The following is a 22,013-nucleotide window of genomic DNA, read 5'->3' on the forward strand; positions in this document are numbered from 1 at the left end:
AAATTTTCATGTTATATAAATTTAAGGTGAACTAATATGTACAAGCACTATATATACTAATTAATTGATTAATATGCAACACGTGTGAACACAGCTATTTATTTGAATCTTTACGTCACTTCTATTGAACTCTGAAGAAGTGCCCAGTGTGGGGCACGATACGCGTCAGTTTTTGGCACTCCCACTACTTTGAAACCACTATGTATGTTTAAATAAAGCCAGACATTGATATTATTCCTACCGTCTCCCGTGGATACGTTTTCCAGCGCTGCCAGCGGTAAATTGGTTGTGTGTATCTGAATATCCGAACCTCGAATAATTCGTAGTTTTCGGAGCAAAAATAAAAAAAACTACTACGAGATTTATTAAAGTCCAATGGTCTAAAAACTCAGAATCTGAAACCTTGCCATCTAAAAACTCTCGAGGACCTGTATAAATCAGTGTCTGCACTGATGTTCGTACCGATATCTGAAATCTTAGTTTTTGCGGAAAGCTCAGAACAATTCAGAGATTTTCGGTTCAGACCAGGCTGTTTGCCATAAAATGTACCAATAAAGGCATTTTAAATTGATTGGTGCTGTACGAAAACTTCTTTTTTGGATCAATGGTGAAGGATGGACCACTGATGGTGCGTGCACCTTATATTGCTTTTATATTGAGGAATCCAGCTGACTCAAGCATATAAGTACTGAGAATCACAAGTTCCATATCCATCCTAGCTTTCATCGTACTACACTGCGGGGGTTATTTATCAAAGTCCGAATTTATCTCAATATTTTCTAAAAAAAAAACTCTGACCAAATCCGCATGGGTGTTTTGGGCTTATTTATGAATACACTTTCCCTAAAATTTTGTTTGCGGGAAACAATCTGAAAAAAATTGTGAAAAATCTTTTTTTTACGATTTTTTTGTATTTTTCATCTGATTTAAAAAATTTTTGGTATTTTCATCCAAAAACTCTGAATTTTGCACGAAAACTTTGGGGTATTGCCAAAAACCCAGCACACATCATAAAATCATTGGGACTTCTCCCATTGACTTATATGCAACCTTGACAGGTCTGAGCTGCCGGATTTTCAGATTCTGATTTTTCCATCTTCGGGGTTTAATAAATTCTGAAAAATTTGTTATTTTTTTAAAAGTCAGATTTTATAAAAAAAATCATGGAGTTTAGTAAATAACCACCTGCATGTGTTGGTACTTTTAAATTCCTTACAGTTGCTCATACAGTAGGGGGCACATTTACTTAGCTCGAGTGAAGGATTCAAATGAAAAAAACTTCGAATTTCGCCGTTTTTTTTTGGTACTTCAACCATCGAATAGGCTACTTCGACCTTCCACTACGACTTCGACTTCAAATCGTACGATTCGAAGTAAAAATCGTTCGACTATTCGACCATTCGATAGTCGAAGTACTGTCTCTTAAAAAACACTTTGACTACCTACTTCAGCACTTAAAACCTACCGAGCATCAATGTTAGCCTATGGGGACCTACCCCATAGGTTTTCTAAGCTTTTTTTGATCGAAGGGAAATCCTTCGATCAATGGATTAAAATCCTTCGAATCGTTCGATTCAAAGGATTGAATCATTCGATTCGAAGGATTTAATCGAACGATTTTTCCTTCGATCGTTCGATCAAAGTTTTTGCGGTAAATCCTTTGACTTCGATATTCGAAGTCGAACAATTTTACTTCAATGATCGAATATCGAGGGTTAATTAACTCTCGATATTCAACCCTTAGTAAATGTGCCCCGTGGTGTAGGAAATGCTTAACAAAACATATTAGAAGTTGTGCTTTCTGTTTAGATGATGCCACTTATTTTAAGTGTGAGGTTCACTTAAATTGTGTAACCTCATGTCTATGGTCTTGGTTGTTGTGGAATCCTGCAGGCCTGGGAAATATAAAGTAGACATCTCTTCTGCAGCTATAGGTGCCATGCCAATGTGGTGTAATAGTGGTTCAAATAAACCCACATCCTATTTTCACTGCATTTATGGGGCAGATTTATCAAGGGTCAAATTTAGAGTTCATGGGAGTTTGTAAAAAACAACCAATCGAAATTTTAAAAAAAAATTAAATTTTTTTTTTAAAACTCAAATAGAATTTTAACTATTCCCTAGTCGAATTCCACTAAAAAAACTGAAAATTCTAATTCGAATTTTCACTTCGACCCTTAATAAATCTGCCCCTAAGTGTCACTCGGGTTATTGTGCTAAAATCAATATACCGTAGTAGATGCAGTCCTTGAAATGTTGCTGATATTATTCTGAATTCAGTAGGGCAATAAAACAGTTATAGTAGAATGTATTTTAACCCCTGGTTATCAAACAGAATGAATACATTGTAAATCATTTAATATTTCTATGCCTCTTTCTAGGCAGTAGAAGGATGTTTAAAAGCAACCAACAGAACATATCAACTTTGAGTACATACTATGGTTATTTTTATTTCTTATATTTCTATTGAGACCCTCTACTATTCATCCATTCTGACTTCCAAATTGCTGACTGTTTGCTAGAATGATTAGATTTTAAAGAAATGCACAACAAAAAATGTAAATCATGCAGAACCCACAAATATAGTCAACAATGTACAATTCTAATGCCAATGTCTTCAGTGTACTAAAGATACATTACTAGGTGAACTTTTAACCTGAAAGCCTTGTAAACATTTTTATTAAATTATTTATTAATCGTACCTATTTATGCGTGATCTAGGGTTGCCACCTTTTCCGGTGGTGGGGCTGATGGCAGCAGGGGAGGGGCAGTGGTTCTGAAGGTGGGCATGATGACATCAGGGGTGGGTACAAAGATGTTGGTTGAGGTTATGATTAGGGTTGCCATTTTCTTTCTTTGGGAAAAATTAACAGGGGGCAGGCCGGAGACATGGGGGGCAGATGAATGATGTTGGGAGAGGGGTGGGGATGTTGAGGGCAAGGTGGGGGAGGTATGGGGCAGAAGATGTGGGGGTGGGAATGATGATGTGGCGATCAGCGATTGGCTAATCACCATGTCATTCAATTCAATGTCCTGTCCAGAACTTTACCTCCGCAAAGCCCTTTCAAAAACCGGGCTGTCCAGGTGAAATCTGGGCAGGTGGCAACCCTAGATATGATGGGGGGTGGGGGTTATTTAAATTAAATTGGCTGCATTTCTGTCCAGGTTTCTTAATGTTTTAAACTGGGCAGTTTTAAACTGGGATGTCCAGTTCAAAACTTGACAGATGGGCACCCTAACCTTGTCTATATTGTGCCTGAAGTGTAATGTTTTTATTACAAGTATGGGACCAATAATACAGAAGCTCTACAATACAGCAATGCCAATTGCTCATTTTTGTCTGATTTGCCTTTTCTTTCTATAATAATTTAAAACTGTACTTCATGATAACTAAGCCATGTTGAAAGAAATATTTAGATGTTTTTAATTTATTGGCCAATTTATTGGTATTGTTCGGGTTTCACAAGGCTGAAAACAGAATAGACAGTTGATACCTGAACAGAAAAATCAAACTGTTTGGGTCAAAACCAAACAAGTGGCAACCCTAATGTGATCCCACATCGCTTCTGTCTTCTGATTGTGACTTTTTAGCTTCAAAGGATTCTTACATGACATAACTGTAAAATTGTAATGAACATTTTCAGTTTGTTCATTTATTGTTTCTGTATAGTAACTTTGCCCAGTGTCGGACAGGGATGTCAGGGGCCCACTAGAAAACCTTAGGCCGTGGGCCCACTTTCCAAACTATTATTCCTCCTCTCCTCCCTCAACCTCATTATTCTCCTAGTATTTTATATCTCCTTACTATATTCTTCCATTATTATGCATTTTCACCCATAAAGTAATAGGGAATGGCCATGAAATAGGCTAAATGGTTAGAAGCAAGAGAGCCCACTGACACCTGGGCCCACCGGGAGTTTTCCTGGTATCCCGATGGGACTCTCCGACACTGACTTTGCCAGATGCAAAAGTTCAGAAAGAAAAAGAAAGAGGTTCTGAATGCATAACAATACATACTGTTGGTAAAATGTACACTATTGTGGGGTTGATATTATCAAAACAACTTATGCCAAAAAAAAGGTTTCAGTCTGTTTAGACATTTCTCGCTCTAAGATAAGCTGAAAATATAAATATATCATATAACATCCATAACATGAAGCAAAGTATCATAGTAGCGGCAGCCTCATTTTATGAAATCATATTGCCTCTCTGAAGCAGTCAGGTCTAGTAAAGTGATCCTTTTATGAAACTATTAATCAGACAGACTCCTGCCAGTCTGATGTCTGTATTGCTCATGAATGCACCTTAGATAAAACCATATGTGTTTGTATTTGTATATTTTTTGCATGTCCTGAGGGAATATAGGACTTTTTTATGCAAGTTCACTTTTAGCTGCATAATTGAATTTGCAACAGTGAAATTCCACAAATGTAAGAAAATTGATTTATTGATGAAATAAATCTAATGTACTGTATATATAACATAATAATATGTATAGTTAGTCCCTACTCAGAAAAGCACACAGCGAGAATAAGTTGGATAATTTCTGATGACCGTGGTTAAAATCGGCTCTAGTTTATAATTCCTAGTTCATGCTCCCAGAAACATATATATATATATATATATATATATATATATATTTTTTTTTTTGCAAAGATTGAGTGGGGACAAGACCGAGTCTCCAGTGGGAGCATGCACCAAGACTTTCACTTAGTGTGCTGGTAAGAGTGCTGGGGCAATTGCTATTTTGTATATATATATATTTTTATGGAATAAATAATCACCTTTCATCACTAACAGAGTGTGCTGATCCTGCTTCTTCATACATACAACATATTGATCGTGCACCTCTGGCTTCACCTATATTTGAGTGCGGGCACTGCGGGACACACACATAAAGTATATATATTTTCATTATCTGTGCCATGACACTGTTGCTCAAATATTCTGTATTGAAGTATGATCCTTACTGGTGTTGGTTATGTTGATCTGGTAGAAGATGTCAGACAACTTAATTGCCCATGCAGACCCTACCTAAAAGTATATAAAAGGTGTAGAGGGTTAAAGGAATAGTTCAGAGTAAAAATAAAAACTGGGTAAATAGGCTGTGCAAAATAAAAAAAGTTTTCAATATAGTTAGTTAGCCAAAAATGTAATGTATAAAGGCTGGAGTTACCGGGTGTCTAACATAATAGCCAGAAAACGACTTCCTTCTTTGCAGCTCTCTAACTCTGAGTTAGTCAGTGACGTGAAGGGGGGCCACATGGGACATAACTGTTCAGTGAGTTTGCAATTGATCCTCAGCATTCAGCTCAGATTCAAAAGCAAACAATTATGACCCATGTGCCCCCCTCAAGTCACTGATTGGTTACTGCCTGGTAACCAATCAGTGTAAACCAAGAGAGCTGTAAAGCAGGAAGTAATTTTATATTATGTTAGACACCCAGTCACTCCAGCCTTTATAGATTACATTTTTGGCTAAATAACTATATTGAAAACTTTTTTTATTCTGCACAGCCTATCTATTTATCCAATTTTTATTTTTACACTGAACTGTTCCTTTAGCGATTGCATTGCTGTGTGGCAAAGGCACAGAGAGCAGTATTTTTACTGCAAGTTTTTTTTACTAATTTGTTCTTACTTATTCTAAATGTTCTATAAGTTATTAAACATCCATGTCTTTCTTTTGCAACAGTATTTTGTATATCCTACATCTGTTTGCTCTTTGCAGTGCTGTATATCCTTTCACAAATATTGATACTTACAACACACACTGTAGTGGACACACATAGGTTCCAAATCTGTCCATCACACTGTGACAATAGAGTATATTATATATAGTATACAGCAGGGCTTCCCAACTGGTAGCATGCGCCCCGCGACCCCCTTTGTGTGTCCCCCCACATGAAAGTCTGCCTGCTGTGTCTGCTTACCATGTGTAAACTTTAAAGGTATCAATACAGACATTTACTGACCCCTGTATTGTTTAAACCTAAAATTTAGATTGTAATCCCCTGTATTGTTCACACATGTAATCCCCCTGCATTGTTCACACTTTTAACACCTCTATTGTTCACAACCAAGCCACAGACTGAAACTGCCTACATTGTTCACCTGTTCATACAAACTGCTGAAGGGGCACTATGCTCCCTGTGTATGCCATACTCTGACTGCCCTATGCTCCCTGTTTGTGCCATACTCTGCCTGCCCTATGCTCCCTGTTTGTGCCATACTCTGCCTGCCCTATGCTCCCTGTTTGTGCCATACTCTGCCTGCCCTATGCTCCCTGTTTGTGCCATACTCTGCCTGCCCTATACTCCCTGTGTGTGCCATAATCTGCCTGCCCCGTGCTCCCTGTTTGTGCCATACTCTGCCTGCCCTATGCTCCCTGTTTGTACCATACTCTGCCTGCCCTATGCTCCCTGTTTGTGCCATACTCTGCCTGCCCTATGCTCCCTGTTTGTGCCATACTCTGCCTGCCCTATACTCCCTGTGTGTGCCATAATCTGCCTGCCCCGTGCTCCCTGTTTGTGCCATACTCTGCCTGCCCTATGCTGTGTGTGCCCTGCTCTGCCTGTGGAACATAAGCCTGTGGGGGTTTGTTAGCATTTGAAAATTGCTGTTAGGGGCCCCTAAGATGTTTAATCATGTGCTGGAGGGACTCTGTGTTATCGACAGGGGAGGAGGAGGCATAGGGGTTTAAGTGTATGTCTTAATATGACTTACATTTTTCACATATAAGTGATATCCCTGCAGTAAGCACCAACCATTTGGTTTTTTGGTGTGCTACTACTATTAATGTGGACATGGTCTTAAAACATGGTTGTGGTGTTAAGTGGGTGTGGTTTAGAAACAGGGAGTTGTCACTTTCAACCATGTAGGCCAGAAAAATTCCGGCCCTCGGTACCACAGAAGTTGGACAGCACTGATATAGAGTAAAGCATTTTCATATATGTTGGTTATTAAATTAGAGAGGGACTGGTGATAGATGTAGTTTCACAGCAACTGGAGGTCCCCCCTCTTGATGTCAAGTATTTTATGTGCCTTTAGTATCTATAAAATGTATAGGTTTGGAATATTACTATATATTCAGATAGCTTGTCATTCATTCAGCTTCTCTGCCTTTCATTCAAAGTTTGTTCAATCTAGAATGTGTCAGAAAATCTATTGTCCCTTATAACTTTTATTATTTTAAACTATGATCTCTTGACCAGTTCTGAACCTTTTCCCCCTTCATTATATTATAGTATTAATTCTTCTCTCTGGCTCTCCCTAGATTTCTCTATTTCTATTCCTCCTCCCTTTCCTCTCTCTCCCCTTGTCTCTGGTTCTGTGGGCTTTGTTTCACTTGGCTCCATACTGGAGGAATTCTGGCTCCGTTCCCTAGTGTTCATTACTCCCCAGGGATTTTTGAAATGGCCTGCTGCACCAGAAACCTTATGAGAAACAGATGTCCCTCCGTCTGTCCCTTGGGGCTTTGTCTCTCTTGAAGGACTGGTGCCACTGAGACCCCTGCCATGGAAAAAATGAGGTTAGAAAAAAGAAGCCAAATTAACATTTTAGGAAAAGAGAGGGGAAAAAAAAGAGTGCATTAAAAGGACTAGGAGAAGTAATGCTAAATAGACAACGTGACTGCTAACCTAATCAACTGCCATCTTCATCCTATTTTTTCTATCTAATCATAGGAACAACAGTTATAACAGCTATTAATAGAAACAAATGAATTTCCTTCCATTTCTAACCACTCTCATAAGTTGCCCAGTGCTGTCATGCTCTGTTTAACCTGGATACAGGCATACTGTTCATTACTAAGCCAGGATGGCAGCATATTATAGGCATTATTCATTCTACAGTATGTGCAAACAGGCCAATTTGTCAGTGAATGTTTAGCAGACTGTGGAACTGTATTTCAGGCATCATAATCATGGATAATCACATGCAGTTTTCTCAACTCTGCGCTTTCAGTTCTCAGTTGTACCTAGGATTTCTATGTACCCACTACTTTCTTTGTTTAATTTAGCTGCATATAAAATGTGTGAATATGAAAAATATGGATTTATTATTCTTATATCGTTTTTTAATGTCAAATGACTTAATGCTGCTTCTCTGAAAATATGAAAGGCTGCTCCATAGCAATAGCATTTTTTTTCATCAGCTGGGACATTTAACTCAAGCGTAAGGAAGTTTTTACACTTTATTTGGAAGACACAACTAGTTGCATCTGCCTTGTGGGTTATAAAAGTTAATGCCTATGTGTGCACTTGGATTTGTGTATTAAATGCGATGACTCAAGATAAACTGAAGAAACTGTGTTATCTAAAGTCATCTTAACTTATTTAATGCATTTAACCTTTTCATTAGCATACCAAAGCACCATTGTTCACTAATGGTGAACTCTTTAATTTGATAGGATGCTGTGATGCAATTAGTGGGTTAAATGCATTTAGGTATTCTTTGTTAGGGCTCTTACTCACTGGCGTTTTGACCTGCGCTCCCCTGCGTTCCGTTTTTTGGCGTTCAGCCGCAGGGGAGCGCAGGAATAGACGCAAGTCATTATTTCAAATGGGGCTGTACTCACTCAGGCGCGTGTAGGTGCCGAACGCAGGTTCAGACGCAACATGCTGCATTTTTCCTGCATTCGGCGCCTTCACGCGCCTGAGTGAGTACAGCCCCATTTGAAATAATGACTTGCGTCTATTCCTGCGCTCCCCTGCGGCTGAACGCCAAAAAACGGAACGCAGGGGAGCGCAGGTCAAAACGCCAGTGAGTAAGAGCCCTTAAACACACAAACCAAAGTGGCTTCATCTGTTTATACTATTAGCAGAACTCTGAAAAATGTGTTGAGTTGATTTATTTGCGCTACAAACAGGCAATATTTTGGGCTTATCTCATCCCTTTGTCAAGCTTAAATTGATTATATCTAAGGTAAAATCAAATAAAACATTTTCAAAATAAAATAAGATTATATCTAAGGAGCTAAAGGTGGCCATACATGGGCAGGTAAAATCTGGCCACAATATTGATCGGGAAGGTTTAATTTTTCTGGTGATCGACCCATAGGAGCACATTGCTCCTTGTTGTAATCCGATCGTTCGGAATATAACTCTGCGTTGGTGGGCATAGATCTGCTCATTTGGCAATATGGCCATCTTAAGGATATGGAACCTAATTGACTATAGTAAAAGAACACACTTACCTAACTTCCTTTGTAGGATAATTAAGGAAAGCTAAATTGAAAACAATCTTTTATTTTCTTCTTTAAAAAAGAGTTTACTGACATACCTCACTCAATAGTTAGTTATTAGTAATTACAAACCATTCTACAATGTCTCCATCTCTAGAGGACACCCTGTTATGGACTATATACTATCTCCCCTCAGAATGCACTCCTAGTTGTTCTGTTGTATATTTTCTTTATCAAATGTTATTTACTCAGTTATGATTAGAATCTGTAACTGTAACTTTGATAGCTCTTTCTTTTTCATCTTCAGCCGACCACACAGTAAGAATAGATGGGAACCCACACTGCTGCTACTTTAACTTCAGCCCAAAGATAATGTTCACCAAGGTGGTAAAAGCACAACTCTGGGTATACTTGCGGCCAGTTCAGCATACCTCTACAGTGTACCTTCAGATTCTACGTCTTAAGCCTGTGACTGAAGAAGGGAGTAAACATATCCGTATCCGATCCCTCAAGATTGACCTGCACTCCCGCTCAGGGCACTGGCAGAGCATTGACTTCAAACATGTACTGCAGAACTGGTTCAAACAACCACATAACAATTGGGGCATTGAGATTAATGCCTTCGACCCCAATGGAAATGACCTGGCCGTTACGTCTCTTGGACCAGGGGCAGAAGGACTGGTGGGTGCTTAGATCTGTTAAGATGCATGCCTTTATTTACGCTTGAAAACAAAATCTTTAACAGATGTATTAATTGTTATGACTGGATATGTCTATACTGGAACAGGAAATCCAATGAAAATATGTATTTCCTTAATTGTATTGAGCCATCAGCATGTTGACTGGATAATAAAATACCTTTGATGGGAACCACAAACTGCCACCTGGTTTAATAAAAAATGTATTATTTTTAAAGAATGCCACTTCAAATGCAAATGTTCTTGTGGTTTATGCTTCTAGCATTTCCTAATTATGGACATAGTTACATAGATATCTAAAATGCCATTTTAATTAAAATAAAAACTCTGTAATAATTTCCATCAATATGGCTAACTTTTACAAAGGATATTTCAAAGGATAGGACTTTTCCCCAGATTCTAGAGCAGAGTGTGCAAAAAACAGTGGAATTGCTCCCCCCTTCCACCCTCGCCCCACTCGGGAAACACTGGATAGAGAAAGGGATCAGCCCAAAGGACAATTTAGGGAGATTAGATTTGATGTGAATGGTTTTCTTTTGCTCTAGACAGGCCCTTAGAATAGCCGGATGACCACTTAATGTTCTCTTTTACCTTTTAAAGGAGAATTAAGCTTAACTAAAGAAGTAGCTAGAAATGTTTTACATTATGGGGTCCGTTTACTAAAGTGCGGTAAACTTTACTTTAAGTTTCCACATGTTATTGCTGCGAATATTTTTCCGCCAGAATATTCACAGCGACTAAGTTTACTAAACATTGATGCACTCAGAAGTCATTACGATCACTGGCGGTAACTACGTTAAAGGAAAACTATACCCCCAAAATGAATACTTAAGCAACAGATAGTTTATATCAAATTGAATGACATATTAAAGAATCTTACCAAACTGGAATATATATTTACATAAATATTGCCCTTTTACATCTCTTGCCTTGAACCACCATTTCGTGACTCTATCTGTGCTGCTGATCACCTGACCAGAAATACTACAACACTAAGGGGCCGATTCACTAAGGGTCGAATTTCGAAGTTAAAAATACTTCGAAATTCGACCCTCGGATTGAAATCCTTCGACTTCGAATATCGAAGTCGAAGGATTTAGCGCTAATCCTGCGATCGATCGATCGAAGGATTTTCCGTTCGATCGAACGATTAAATCCTTCGAATCGAACGATTCGAAGGATTTTAATCCAACGATCGAAGGAAAATCCTTCGATCAAAAAATCACAGGCAAGCCTATGGGGACCTTCCCCATAGGCTAACATTGACTTCGGTAGCTTTTAGCTGCCGAAGTAGGGGGTCGAAGTTTTTTTAAAGGGGAAGTACTTCGACTATCGAATGGTCGAATAGTCGAACGATTTTTCGTTCGATTCGTTCGATTTCGTTCGAATTCGAACGAATTTAACCAATTCGATGGTCGAAGTACCCAAAAAATACTTCGAAATTCGAAGTATTTTTCATTCGAATCCTTCACTCGAGCTTAGTGAATCAGCCCCTTACTGTAACAGGAAGAAGTGAGGAAGCAAAAGGCAGAACTCTGTCTGTTAATTGGCTCATGTGACCTAACATGTGGTTTGTATGTGTGCACAGTGAATCTTATGATCTCAGGGGGCGGCCCTTATTTTTTAAAATGGCAATTTAACAGATTTCACCCAATCAAACATGTATACCTCATATAAATCCACATTTCAATACATCCAGTCACAAGACTTACCCACTGCCAATTGAATCATGTAAATAAAACAAGTTTTACCAATCAATCATATAAATGTAGTTTAATCAAGGCTGACAAAGCCTTTGGTCGCTTCTAGCCATAATAAATCATCTTTCATCTGAAAAAACTGCTGTAGCAGCAGACAAAAGAATAATCCAAAACATCTTTGATTATCCTGTCACTTCTCCTGTCAGGAATGGCAACAGGAACAGAATGATGGGTAAAACAAGGTGTTATGGGATATTTCCTGTCCCCTTATGTATAAATAATTTGTCTGTCAAGTCCTCTTGCCAAAAACAACCCTTTCTGACTCTTTTTAATTTATAAAGTCATTTAATGGAAAATTAATTACTGCCACTATATAGATGGCTGTAAAATTTCTGGCATTAATTTTGTCTTTCGTACATTTTGCTGTTTAGTAAACCATGCGACAAATTTGTCTATATTTTGTGAGCATATTTTTACCGCACTTTAGTAAACGGATCTTTGGGGGGTTATTTACTGAGCTCCGAATACCTGAAAATAATGAATTTTTCAGAATTTATTAAACCCAGAGGGCTAAAAAGCCACGAATATAAAATCTCAAACCTGTCGAGGTTGCATAAAAGTCAGTTGGGAACAGTCCCATTGATTTTTGGTTGTGTCAGGGGTTTCGGGCAATTTCAAGATGTTTTCTGAGCTTTTGGGTCTAAAACTCAGAAAAATTCTGAGTTTACAGGGAAAATTCACGAAAATATCTTGAAAACCTTAGCTTTTCCTGCAAATGTAATTTTCGGGAAAATGTAATAATAAATAAGAGTTAAAAACCCGAGCGGGTTGGATCGAAGTTTGTAGCAGCCGATATTGAGATAAATTCTGACCTTGATAAATAACCCCCTAAGTGTTGTGCTTCTGTACCAGCCCAAGGCAACCACATCCCTTTAGCAGTAAACGTCTGTGTCTCTAAAGATGCCCCAGTAGCTCCCAATCTTCTTTTCTGCTGATTCACTGCACATTCTCTGTGCTGCTGTCACTTACTGAGCTTAGGGACCCACTCACAATATACAGTACACATAGAATAGAAATGTCACAATAAAAGACTGATTAGTAATTAATACAGATAATTAATTTGTGACAACCCTTAAGCTTAGCTTCTCAACAGCTGCTCAGAGCCCATTGAGAATGTGAGTGTCACAGACTGGATCATTGCTGCTATTGAGAAGCTGAAACTTTAAGCTGGTGCAAGAAGTCTATATCTACAATGGAAGAAATGTATCCGTAGCAGCAATGGACATTCCATTCTGTTGGGGTCAAGGTAGTTAATTTCTGTGTTTGCCAACAGGTAGGCACCAGGATTCTCAGTATGTAGAAATGATTACATTGATGTTATAATAAAATAATTGTCATTTAGTCACCATGGGGGTCCAAAGATTTAATTGGACATAAGTTACACATGTGTTTCTTCCAGGTCAATTAATTATGTATAAATAATTTGTCTGTCAAGTCCTCTTGCCAAAAACAACCCTTTCTGACTCTTTTTAATTAATAAAGTAATTTTAGGTATGAAGCGTTGCCTATTCAGAAAGATCTAGAAAGGTTTATTTTTAAAGACATTAACTTTAGCATAATGACCCCACCAGGCAGCGTATTCTGTTAGGCTGCCTTCTATGCTATTCCTTATTATATGAATTTATTCATCTCAAATATAAAGTTGCATGTCCTTGTTCTTCTTTAATCGTGTGCCTCTTTTCTGTACAGCATCCCTTTATGGAGCTTCGTGTTATGGAAAACAATAAAAGATCAAGGAGGAACTTGGGGCTTGATTGTGACGAACATTCCACAGAATCTCGCTGCTGTCGCTACCCACTTACTGTAGACTTCGAAGCCTTTGGCTGGGACTGGATTATTGCCCCCAAACGCTACAAAGCCAATTACTGTTCTGGCCAGTGTGAATACATGTTCATGCAGAAGTATCCACACACTCACCTTGTGCAACAAGCCAACCCAAGGGGCTCCGCTGGGCCATGCTGTACCCCTACCAAAATGTCCCCCATAAACATGCTGTACTTTAATGACAAGCAACAGATCATTTATGGCAAAATTCCTGGTATGGTTGTTGACCGATGTGGCTGCTCTTAAGATGCTGAATGCTGCCCATTCTCCCTCAAATTCTCTTTCTCTCAAGGGTACAAACAGACCAAAATTCGGGACTGGGGATAGTGGAGTATAAGCCTTCAATGTCCCATTCCCCTTACAGGTTAAGATAGAGACTTATCACTCTTTGCATATCATTTCATCTTATAGTTCAGCTCTTGCCCCTTACAATAACTTGTGTTATCAAACTGTTAATTATAGCACCCAGAGCGTTGGGTTCCTAAACACCTAAATATCACAAGCAAGAGATTATACAGCATCAAACACCAGTGTGTACCATATTGCACTATAAATCACAGGCCAGCCTTTTGCAATATCCAACTTATTGTGCAAATCATTCATATGGGGTAAAAAGAACTGAAATAAGCTTGGAAGATTTTTCTTCATTTTAATCATTTTATATGCATTTCTAATCCAAAAGCAGCATTAAACAGCTGTCAGGTACAAAAGAGCCAAAAGTGTCAGATGTTTTGTACTCAACAGCTGTTTTCTTTACAGTGCCCAAAACATTGTACATAAACATTATAGTGATGTAGTGCTTTCAATATATCACACTCTGGTCCAGTTGGTTGCATTCATTCACTTGCACTTGGGCACTTCATCACTCACACTAATTTTCATGGCCTTTTACTTAATATTCACTGGAGTTTCCTTCCCTTAATCCGTGTGCCTCGCCCCTCAGTCGGGACAGCAGAAGATCAGGAATATTTTGGGAAGAAATTGGATGTATCTTGTGCTTTGTGCAATAAACAAAATGAAACACAAATAATGAACACCATAAAAAGCCCTATTAAATCTCACTATGGTTTTTTTTATAACATAATGCTTTCTGCTCTGACAGTGTATGGGCTGCCAACATATCTCAGGCAGTGTGTAGACAATACTTATGTAGCTCACTAGAGATGAAATAACAAATACCAGATGGGGTTTCCTGGGCTGGTTCTAGACTGGGACAAATATGGCAGATTCTCTAGCCAGCAATTCCCTAGTGAGCGTAGAAATGACATATATATAGTATATAGATAATCTTGTGTCTGTATCAGAGGTATCTAAATGCTGTTGGGGCCACAGTTTCAGTTTCATAGTTTTCTTAAAAGGAACCTGTCGCTATCATAAAAGGCTTGTTACAGTGTATAGTAGGTTTAACAAATCTGTTTCCCAAATAGTCTTTATTATTTTTTTCTTACAGTTGTTTATGTATATATTGTATTTAACAATTTTTTTGTGATTTCCTCAATCTATTTCCAATGGTAACCAACACACCATGCTGTGAGTCACAGACAGATACCCACTGATGTAACGGGTCATTTCAGCTTGTGCCTACAACATGCAGTGCAACATGCAACATATAGTGCAGCATACAATGCTATAGGCAGCATACAACATATAGCGCTACATGCAATATACAGTGCAACATGCAACATACTGTATAGTGAAACATACAGTGCAACATGCAACAACATATAGTGCAGCATGCAGTGCTATAGGTAACATACAACAAACATACAGTGCAACATGCAATATACAGTGCAACATGAAACATATAGTGCAACATACAGTGCAACATATAGTGCAACATACCGTATAGTGAAACATACAGTGCAAAATGCAACATATAGTGCTACATGCAACATATAGTGCTACATGCAACATATAGCGCAACATACAGTGCAACATGAAACATATAGTGCTACATGCAATATACAGTACTACATACAACATATAGTGCAACATACAGTGCTATATGCAACATATAGTGCAACAAACAGTGCATCATGCAACATATAGTGCAACATCCCTTGCAACATGCAACATATGGTACAATATGCAACATACTGTATAGTGAAACATCCCTTGCAACATGCAACAACATATAGCGCAGCATGCAGTGCTATAGGCAACATTCAACAAACATACAGTGCTACATGCAATATACAGTGCAACAAGAAACATATAGTGCAACATACAGTGCAACATGCAACATATAGTGGTACATGCAATATACAGTGCTACATACGACATATGGTGCAACATACAGTGCTATATTGAACATATAGTGCTACATGCAATATACAGTGCTACATGCGACTTATAGTACAACATACAGTGTTATATGCAACATATAGTGCTACATGCAACATACTGTACATTGCTACATATATTGTAACATGCAACATTGTTAAATCATCTGCAGTAGGAAGGAGGTTGAGTAAAAACACTAAAAAAACATTTAAACCAAAATCAAGAAATCAAGAAAACAATAATAAATCCTATTTGTATTAAGGAATTACTAAGCATCTACTACAGTAGCCTTGGGTCTCTCCTTTCTGATGCCAGCCCTGGGGATTCTATGAAACAGTCTGAGCATTCTACAGCAAATCGTTTCATCCTTTTCAAAACCTCAAAGCATTAACATAAAGTCTGATTATAATATTAATAATGGGGTGCAGTGAGCAAGAAAGAACAATTAAGCAACTTTTTTATACACATGAAATTGAGGCTTCTCAGGGATTGGGCTAACACCAGGTCTGAGTAAGGTTCATTATAACTTATCTTGTTTTCATGATACTGGGTATTTGTCATAAAGAATGAAAACCATAAATATCTTATAAACCTCTGTATGCCCCTCTTGTAAAAAAACAGTACAGTAATGTCTTCATTTGTTTCAGTTTCATCAGTCACTTCTCTAACAAGTCTTTATCTCCCCTGTCCAGTCTTGCACAATGCTCTTTGTAAGAATGCAGCGTGATGGAAGAATTAATGCTGGGAAGAGAAAGTCATTCACATTTTATAAATCTCACTGTTAGGCCTAATTTTATTCTGTAGGACTTTGCAATGATAATTAGAAAATAAAAATGGTCGAAATGTGCCTGTTTTGCCCCAAAACCACCACCCAACAGCACAGCAGCACTTGAGTACTCCTCTCAGGCATATCCCAACAGTCTCATAGTAATTGTTTGCTTGTAGCATAAACTCGTTGTAGCTTGTGCATTTGTTCTGTGTCTGTTCATAAGAGGTGAGTAGATTTTCTGTTTATATTATCGGGCAACAAGAGAAACGTCATGTTCATGGTATACTATGCTCTGTTGGGCACAATGTCTTATATTTTTGGGCTCTCCCTCTGTGATAAATAGCTAATGGGTGTAATTGCAACACTGGCCTTAATGCGATGTGCCTGCTGAAAATACAGCCAAAATACAGCCTGCTCCTATATAATAACATATAGCTGCCCACGCTGTTCTATAGGGTAACAGAATTTTCCGGATTTGAAATTGTAACGGCTATTCATTTGGGGAAATCAATGTAGATTGTTCAATTTTGCAAAGCAAACAGCTTCTTGTATCTCCCTTTGTCAGACTAAAAAAAAAAAACCACAAGGATTATTTCTCTGAGAGATCATCCTTTTACTACAATTTAAGGAGATTAAAAAAAATGTTTCAGATATCTTAAATTTTGTAAAGACAGGAAACTTTTATATAAATATTTATTGTTACAAGATATTCTGTATTCATGCAAGACAGTGAAACATTTTCTCAATTGAATGCCTTTAACGATCATAGAATTGTTTTAGTATGGTGTGGGAATGGCAAAAAGAGCATAGTTCTACTCAAATCCTTTACCCTTAATTGCCTGTTTTAAAACATGCGATGGGCATTTGATCCTTTTATTGAATATTGCCTCAGATTCCTGTTGATCTAAATGTTACTGCTCTGTAAAGCTGGCCATAAACGCAATGATCCGATCGTATGAATCGTGGATTCGTACGATTTTCAGACCATGTGTGGAGAGTCCCAACATTTTTCGTCCGGCGGAGATCGGTCGTTTGGTCGATCGGACAGGTTAGAAAATTTCTGTCGCCTACCGATAATATCTCTGCATGTATTGCCGATCGTACGATTTTCAGTGCGAGGCTGTCACTAGCTTTATCAGACATAACTATCGTACCATTGCTGTCAGAGGTAGAACATTGGCTTTACTACTTTATTTGATCGGAATGGTAAGACTTTGATCTGAATGGTTAGTGGAGGGTCGGGAAATGGGAAAGGCCGATCGTACGTTAATTCATACGATCGGATCTTTGCGTCTATGGCCAGCTTAAAGCTTCTCAAATGATTCCTAAGGTCTATTTCCCCTAAACAGTATATTCAGCAGAAGCAACAGGTGTTCAATTGTTCAGATCAGTTCAAATGTATTCATCTCCTTTCACTAATAATAATATTAATATCATATAAACGGCCTGAAAATGAAATCATTGTGTCCTAAAAAAAACAAAGAAGAGAAGTCATTTATGTAAGATTGAGCAAAACTATTTTAATCATGTAAGTAGTAGGAATTACTAGACTTTTGGGACATAGTTCTATAGTTAAGAAAGATGACACGGGTTCGCCATTTCAGATCATTCCAAATTAGTCACCCTGGCTCCAGAGGATTTTCCTTTAGTGATAAAATAATGCTAAAATAACCTCTTTTGTCTGGCAAGGGCACCATTTGCACTACAGAAGATCTTTGGAAGAGTGGAAGAATAGATGCTATTTTTGTTTCCTATTTGTCCAGCAGGCTCCACACTTGAAGGGACTTTTTGTCCAGCTTTTATATATTTAATTTAGGAGGTACTGCACTGTCAGTTTTCGTATTCCAAGATCATTGCACTGTCATCCGCCCTAGTTTGTGTATATTTGGGACTACTAGAGGTACAAAAGTAGTCCTATTGAAACAGTCTGTCTGCCCTTTCTCCAATTCTGTGTTTTTGTGTGATTAGAGAGGCTTAGCGTAACAATATTCATATTAGGGGTGGGAGTTTTGTTTTGAAAGGTTGTCACAGAGGGGAAAAAGAACAAAGCCTGCTATCAGGCTACATCCTTCCTATGCCAAATACTAATTAAGCACTATTCTGATGTGCAAAGCCTCCACAAACCTAATGTAACTTTGTGCCGTTGTGTTTAGAGAGCAACTGCATGGGGCTTCAGCAGGCACTGCAACTGGGAGCCAATTGTCTGAAAGCTGTGTTACAGTCTATAAAAAAGGCAGTTCTGGAGAAGCATTCTCTACTTAGGAATGAGCATTTAATATGAGCTCAAATGTCATGAAAACGATGTTGCTTTTATGTCGCAGCAAAATGTCTTTTTTTTTTTTGCTTATCTGTATGATGGAGAGAATTTGGTCCTGTGATTTCATTACACGGATCTGTTGCAATCGCTAGTTTGATCAAATACATGATGTAGTTATGTGTGTGGTCTTAGTGGTACTCTGTATGCCCAGTTACACTGTGACAATGACCAAGATGTCTTCTATAATTCAGGTTCATTCTCAGCTTGGATATCATATCATACTTCTAACACACTGCAAAATGACGGTATCAACCTCTTATTAATCAGTCATCATGATGTTACTGCAACATGCCGTTTGCAAACGGAAATACTGGAGACAATACATTTACAACAAATCATTTACACAAATCACAAAGCAAACTTTATGAGAAACACTGACTTTTCGCCATACCAAAACCATACAGAATGAAGGTAAGGGCGAGTTCATCTGAAATAATAACGTCTATACTTGCTTGGCCAACTGGCTGAAAAAAAGAAGGTTGTTAATTAGTCTTCTTTGACATCAAAAGGATAATACACACCTCACTTCATCATACATATGACTTAATTCTACCTACTCTTTTACCTAATTGGGTTCCACAACTGCTAACCAGCCCTGACAGAGCCCTTACAGATCACTCTTTTGTTATTTGCCTTTATTCCTCCCATCCACTGTTTCAGCAATGTTTGCTCAAACTGAGACCTGCACTTTGTCAGAAATTCAAGGCTCAAGCTTCAACAGTCTCGTTTTAAAGGTTGTAGAGGTTTTTGAAACACAACTAATCTCTAAAACCACGAATGTCATGAAATCTATTAAAAGATCCGAACTGAAAAAGCCTAAATGAAAGAAGGAGCTGAACAAAATACGAACACCTCTAAAAATGAAATTTTTGGACAATTACTAGCAAAAAAAAAAGAGGAAACTTCTAAAAGTCAATCAGTGGGGCTCCCATTGACTTTAATTGCACCTCCACAACTTTATCAGGCAAATTTTTTCTTTACCTAAAGGATACCATTTTTTTCACGAATATGTACAAATTTGTGGTCTTCCTATATTTCTTTAAAATTCTAAACATTTTAAATTAATTAAAGGGCACCTGTTGGGCAAAAATATTATCCCCAACCAAAGGTACAGGCTAATAGAGCCCGCACTCCAGTTGGGAGGACAACAGTAGATAAAAAAAAATTGCCCCTCGCCAACGATAGGCCACCCGCGCCTGGATGCAGCTCCCTTTACGAGCGGCCATGTTGGGGCACATATAATGAGCTAATGCCGTGACTTGTTCATTATGCACATGCGCTATAAACGATATGGCAGCTCACACACCGGGAGCTCACTCCTGATGCAAGTGTCCTAATGCTGGCAGGGGCCATTTTTTTTAAAAAAAAGTTAATGCTACCCCCAGCTGGAGTGTGGGCTTTATTAGCCACGCACCTTTGGTTGGGGATAATATTTTTGCCCAACAGGTGCCCTTTAATTAATGTAAAACGTTTATAAATTTAAAGAAATATAGGAAGACCACAAATTTGCAGATATTCGTGAAAAAAATTTAAATTCAAATGTTAATAAATAAGCCCCTTAGTGTTGTGTTGTCCAAATATTGTATGCGAAAGTAGCAAACACTTAAATCTAAAAAAAAAAAAAATTATACTGGGCAAGGGTAATTCTGCATAAACAAGTCACCAGTATTGCTCTGACATCCTTGCCTAAAATGACTTTATTTGCTGCCAATATACCAGTAACCTTAAAATTTAGCAGAGCCTCATTTTTGCTTCATATTTGGTTAGAAGAATTCCTTGTATGTCCATAAGGCCACCACTAAATGAATTAAACATTTTTGGGGAATTGCCTTTCTTAGATAAAGGGGCAGTTTACTAAGCTCAAGTGAATAGTTCGAATCCAAAAATATTCGAATTGCGAAGTAATTTTTTGGATACATCGACCATCGAATTGGTCAAAATCGATCGAATCAAACGATTCGAAGTAAAAATCGTTTGACCATTCAATAATCAAAGTACTGTCTCTTTAAAAAATCCTTTGACAATACTTCGACAAATAAAAGCTACCAAATTGAATGTTATCCTATGGGGACATTGTAGATTTTGTAGATGTTTTGGGCACTTTTTATGATCGAATAAAAATCATTCGATCGATCGCTTAAAATCTTTTGAATCCTTCGTTTTGAACGATTTTAATTTGATCATTCGATCGAACCTTTTGCGCTATAATCCTTCGAATTCGAATTCAAAGGATTTTACTTCGAGGGTCGAATTCGAGGGTTTTTTAGCCCTCAAAATTCGACCCTTGATAAATCTGCCCCAAAGTGTACTATTAGGCCACGCTGTGAAGGTAAACTCCAAGCTTGTTGAATCCAGCAGTGACTTTTGGCTCACTGGGAGGAAAAGTTTTCTTCACCTCTCTCACTACATTAGTCATTTGCAAGATGTTCCGGTTTTGTCTCTGCACACTTCCTGATTTGCACTTGGGGTGTTCTCTGTATAAACGCTCCCAGCCATCTCTTTAGGAATATCGATCACTTTTCTGACCTCTCACTGTTGTTTTACTTTTTTGGTAAATTTAATTACCACTTCCCTCACCCAAACTTGTTTATTCAGTTACCAATGCTCTTTAGAAAGTAACCCCAAGTTCCTTCTGACAACAGAAAACATTAAAGTGAGGTGCAGAACTGTTTTAAAAAACATTATTGGTTCTGAAAGCTGATTCATGGTCTTCATTTCATTCTCTTAAGAGAAAAACACAGATTAATAGAGCATCATTACATTAATTTAATGCAGAAATTGGTGTTTTGGCAAAACTGTTTCTCATTCGGTTGGCTTTATGAGTTGTGACTGCCCAGCGTGATTAATAAATATGCCCTACTTGGTTTACTATATATATTTAATTCTGATCAAAATATTATAAAAGCATGTGATTTATTGTAATTGTATTTGCTCCATTGGTTTTCTCTGCAGATTTTATGAAGAGTTCCCATAAATTTGCACTTAATAAAAATGTTGACTTGATATGTGCCTATATATTTAACTTCTGTTCCAAATAGAATGATCCACTAATATTTTGTACCAAATTCACAGCACATCTAAGACACCAAACATCTTGGTTGGATTGTGTCAGGAAGTAGAGATGCACCGAATCCAGGATTCGGTTCGGGATTCGGCCTTTTTCAGCAGGATTCGGATT

The 22,013-nt window shown here is 38.0% G+C and overlaps 1 protein-coding gene across 2 annotated transcripts in view; it reads left to right on the forward strand.

Annotated features, from left to right (window-relative positions):
• Window positions 1–16,596, forward strand: part of LOC108709836 (growth/differentiation factor 11) — a 91,030-nt gene extending 74,434 nt beyond the window's left edge. For both annotated transcript variants that reach the window (XM_018250028.2, XM_018250027.2), the window contains exons 2-3: window positions 9,492–9,865; window positions 13,332–16,596. In XM_018250028.2, coding sequence (XP_018105517.1) covers window positions 9,492–9,865; window positions 13,332–13,712 — 755 coding nt within the window. In that variant the 3' untranslated portion in view covers window positions 13,713–16,596. The remainder of the gene's footprint in view (window positions 1–9,491; window positions 9,866–13,331) is intronic.
• The last annotated feature ends 5,417 nt before the right edge of the window (window positions 16,597–22,013 follow it).

The sequence above is a fragment of the Xenopus laevis genome, chromosome 2S (assembly GCF_017654675.1).
Source record: "Xenopus laevis strain J_2021 chromosome 2S, Xenopus_laevis_v10.1, whole genome shotgun sequence".
Taxonomy (NCBI): domain Eukaryota; kingdom Metazoa; phylum Chordata; class Amphibia; order Anura; family Pipidae; genus Xenopus; species Xenopus laevis.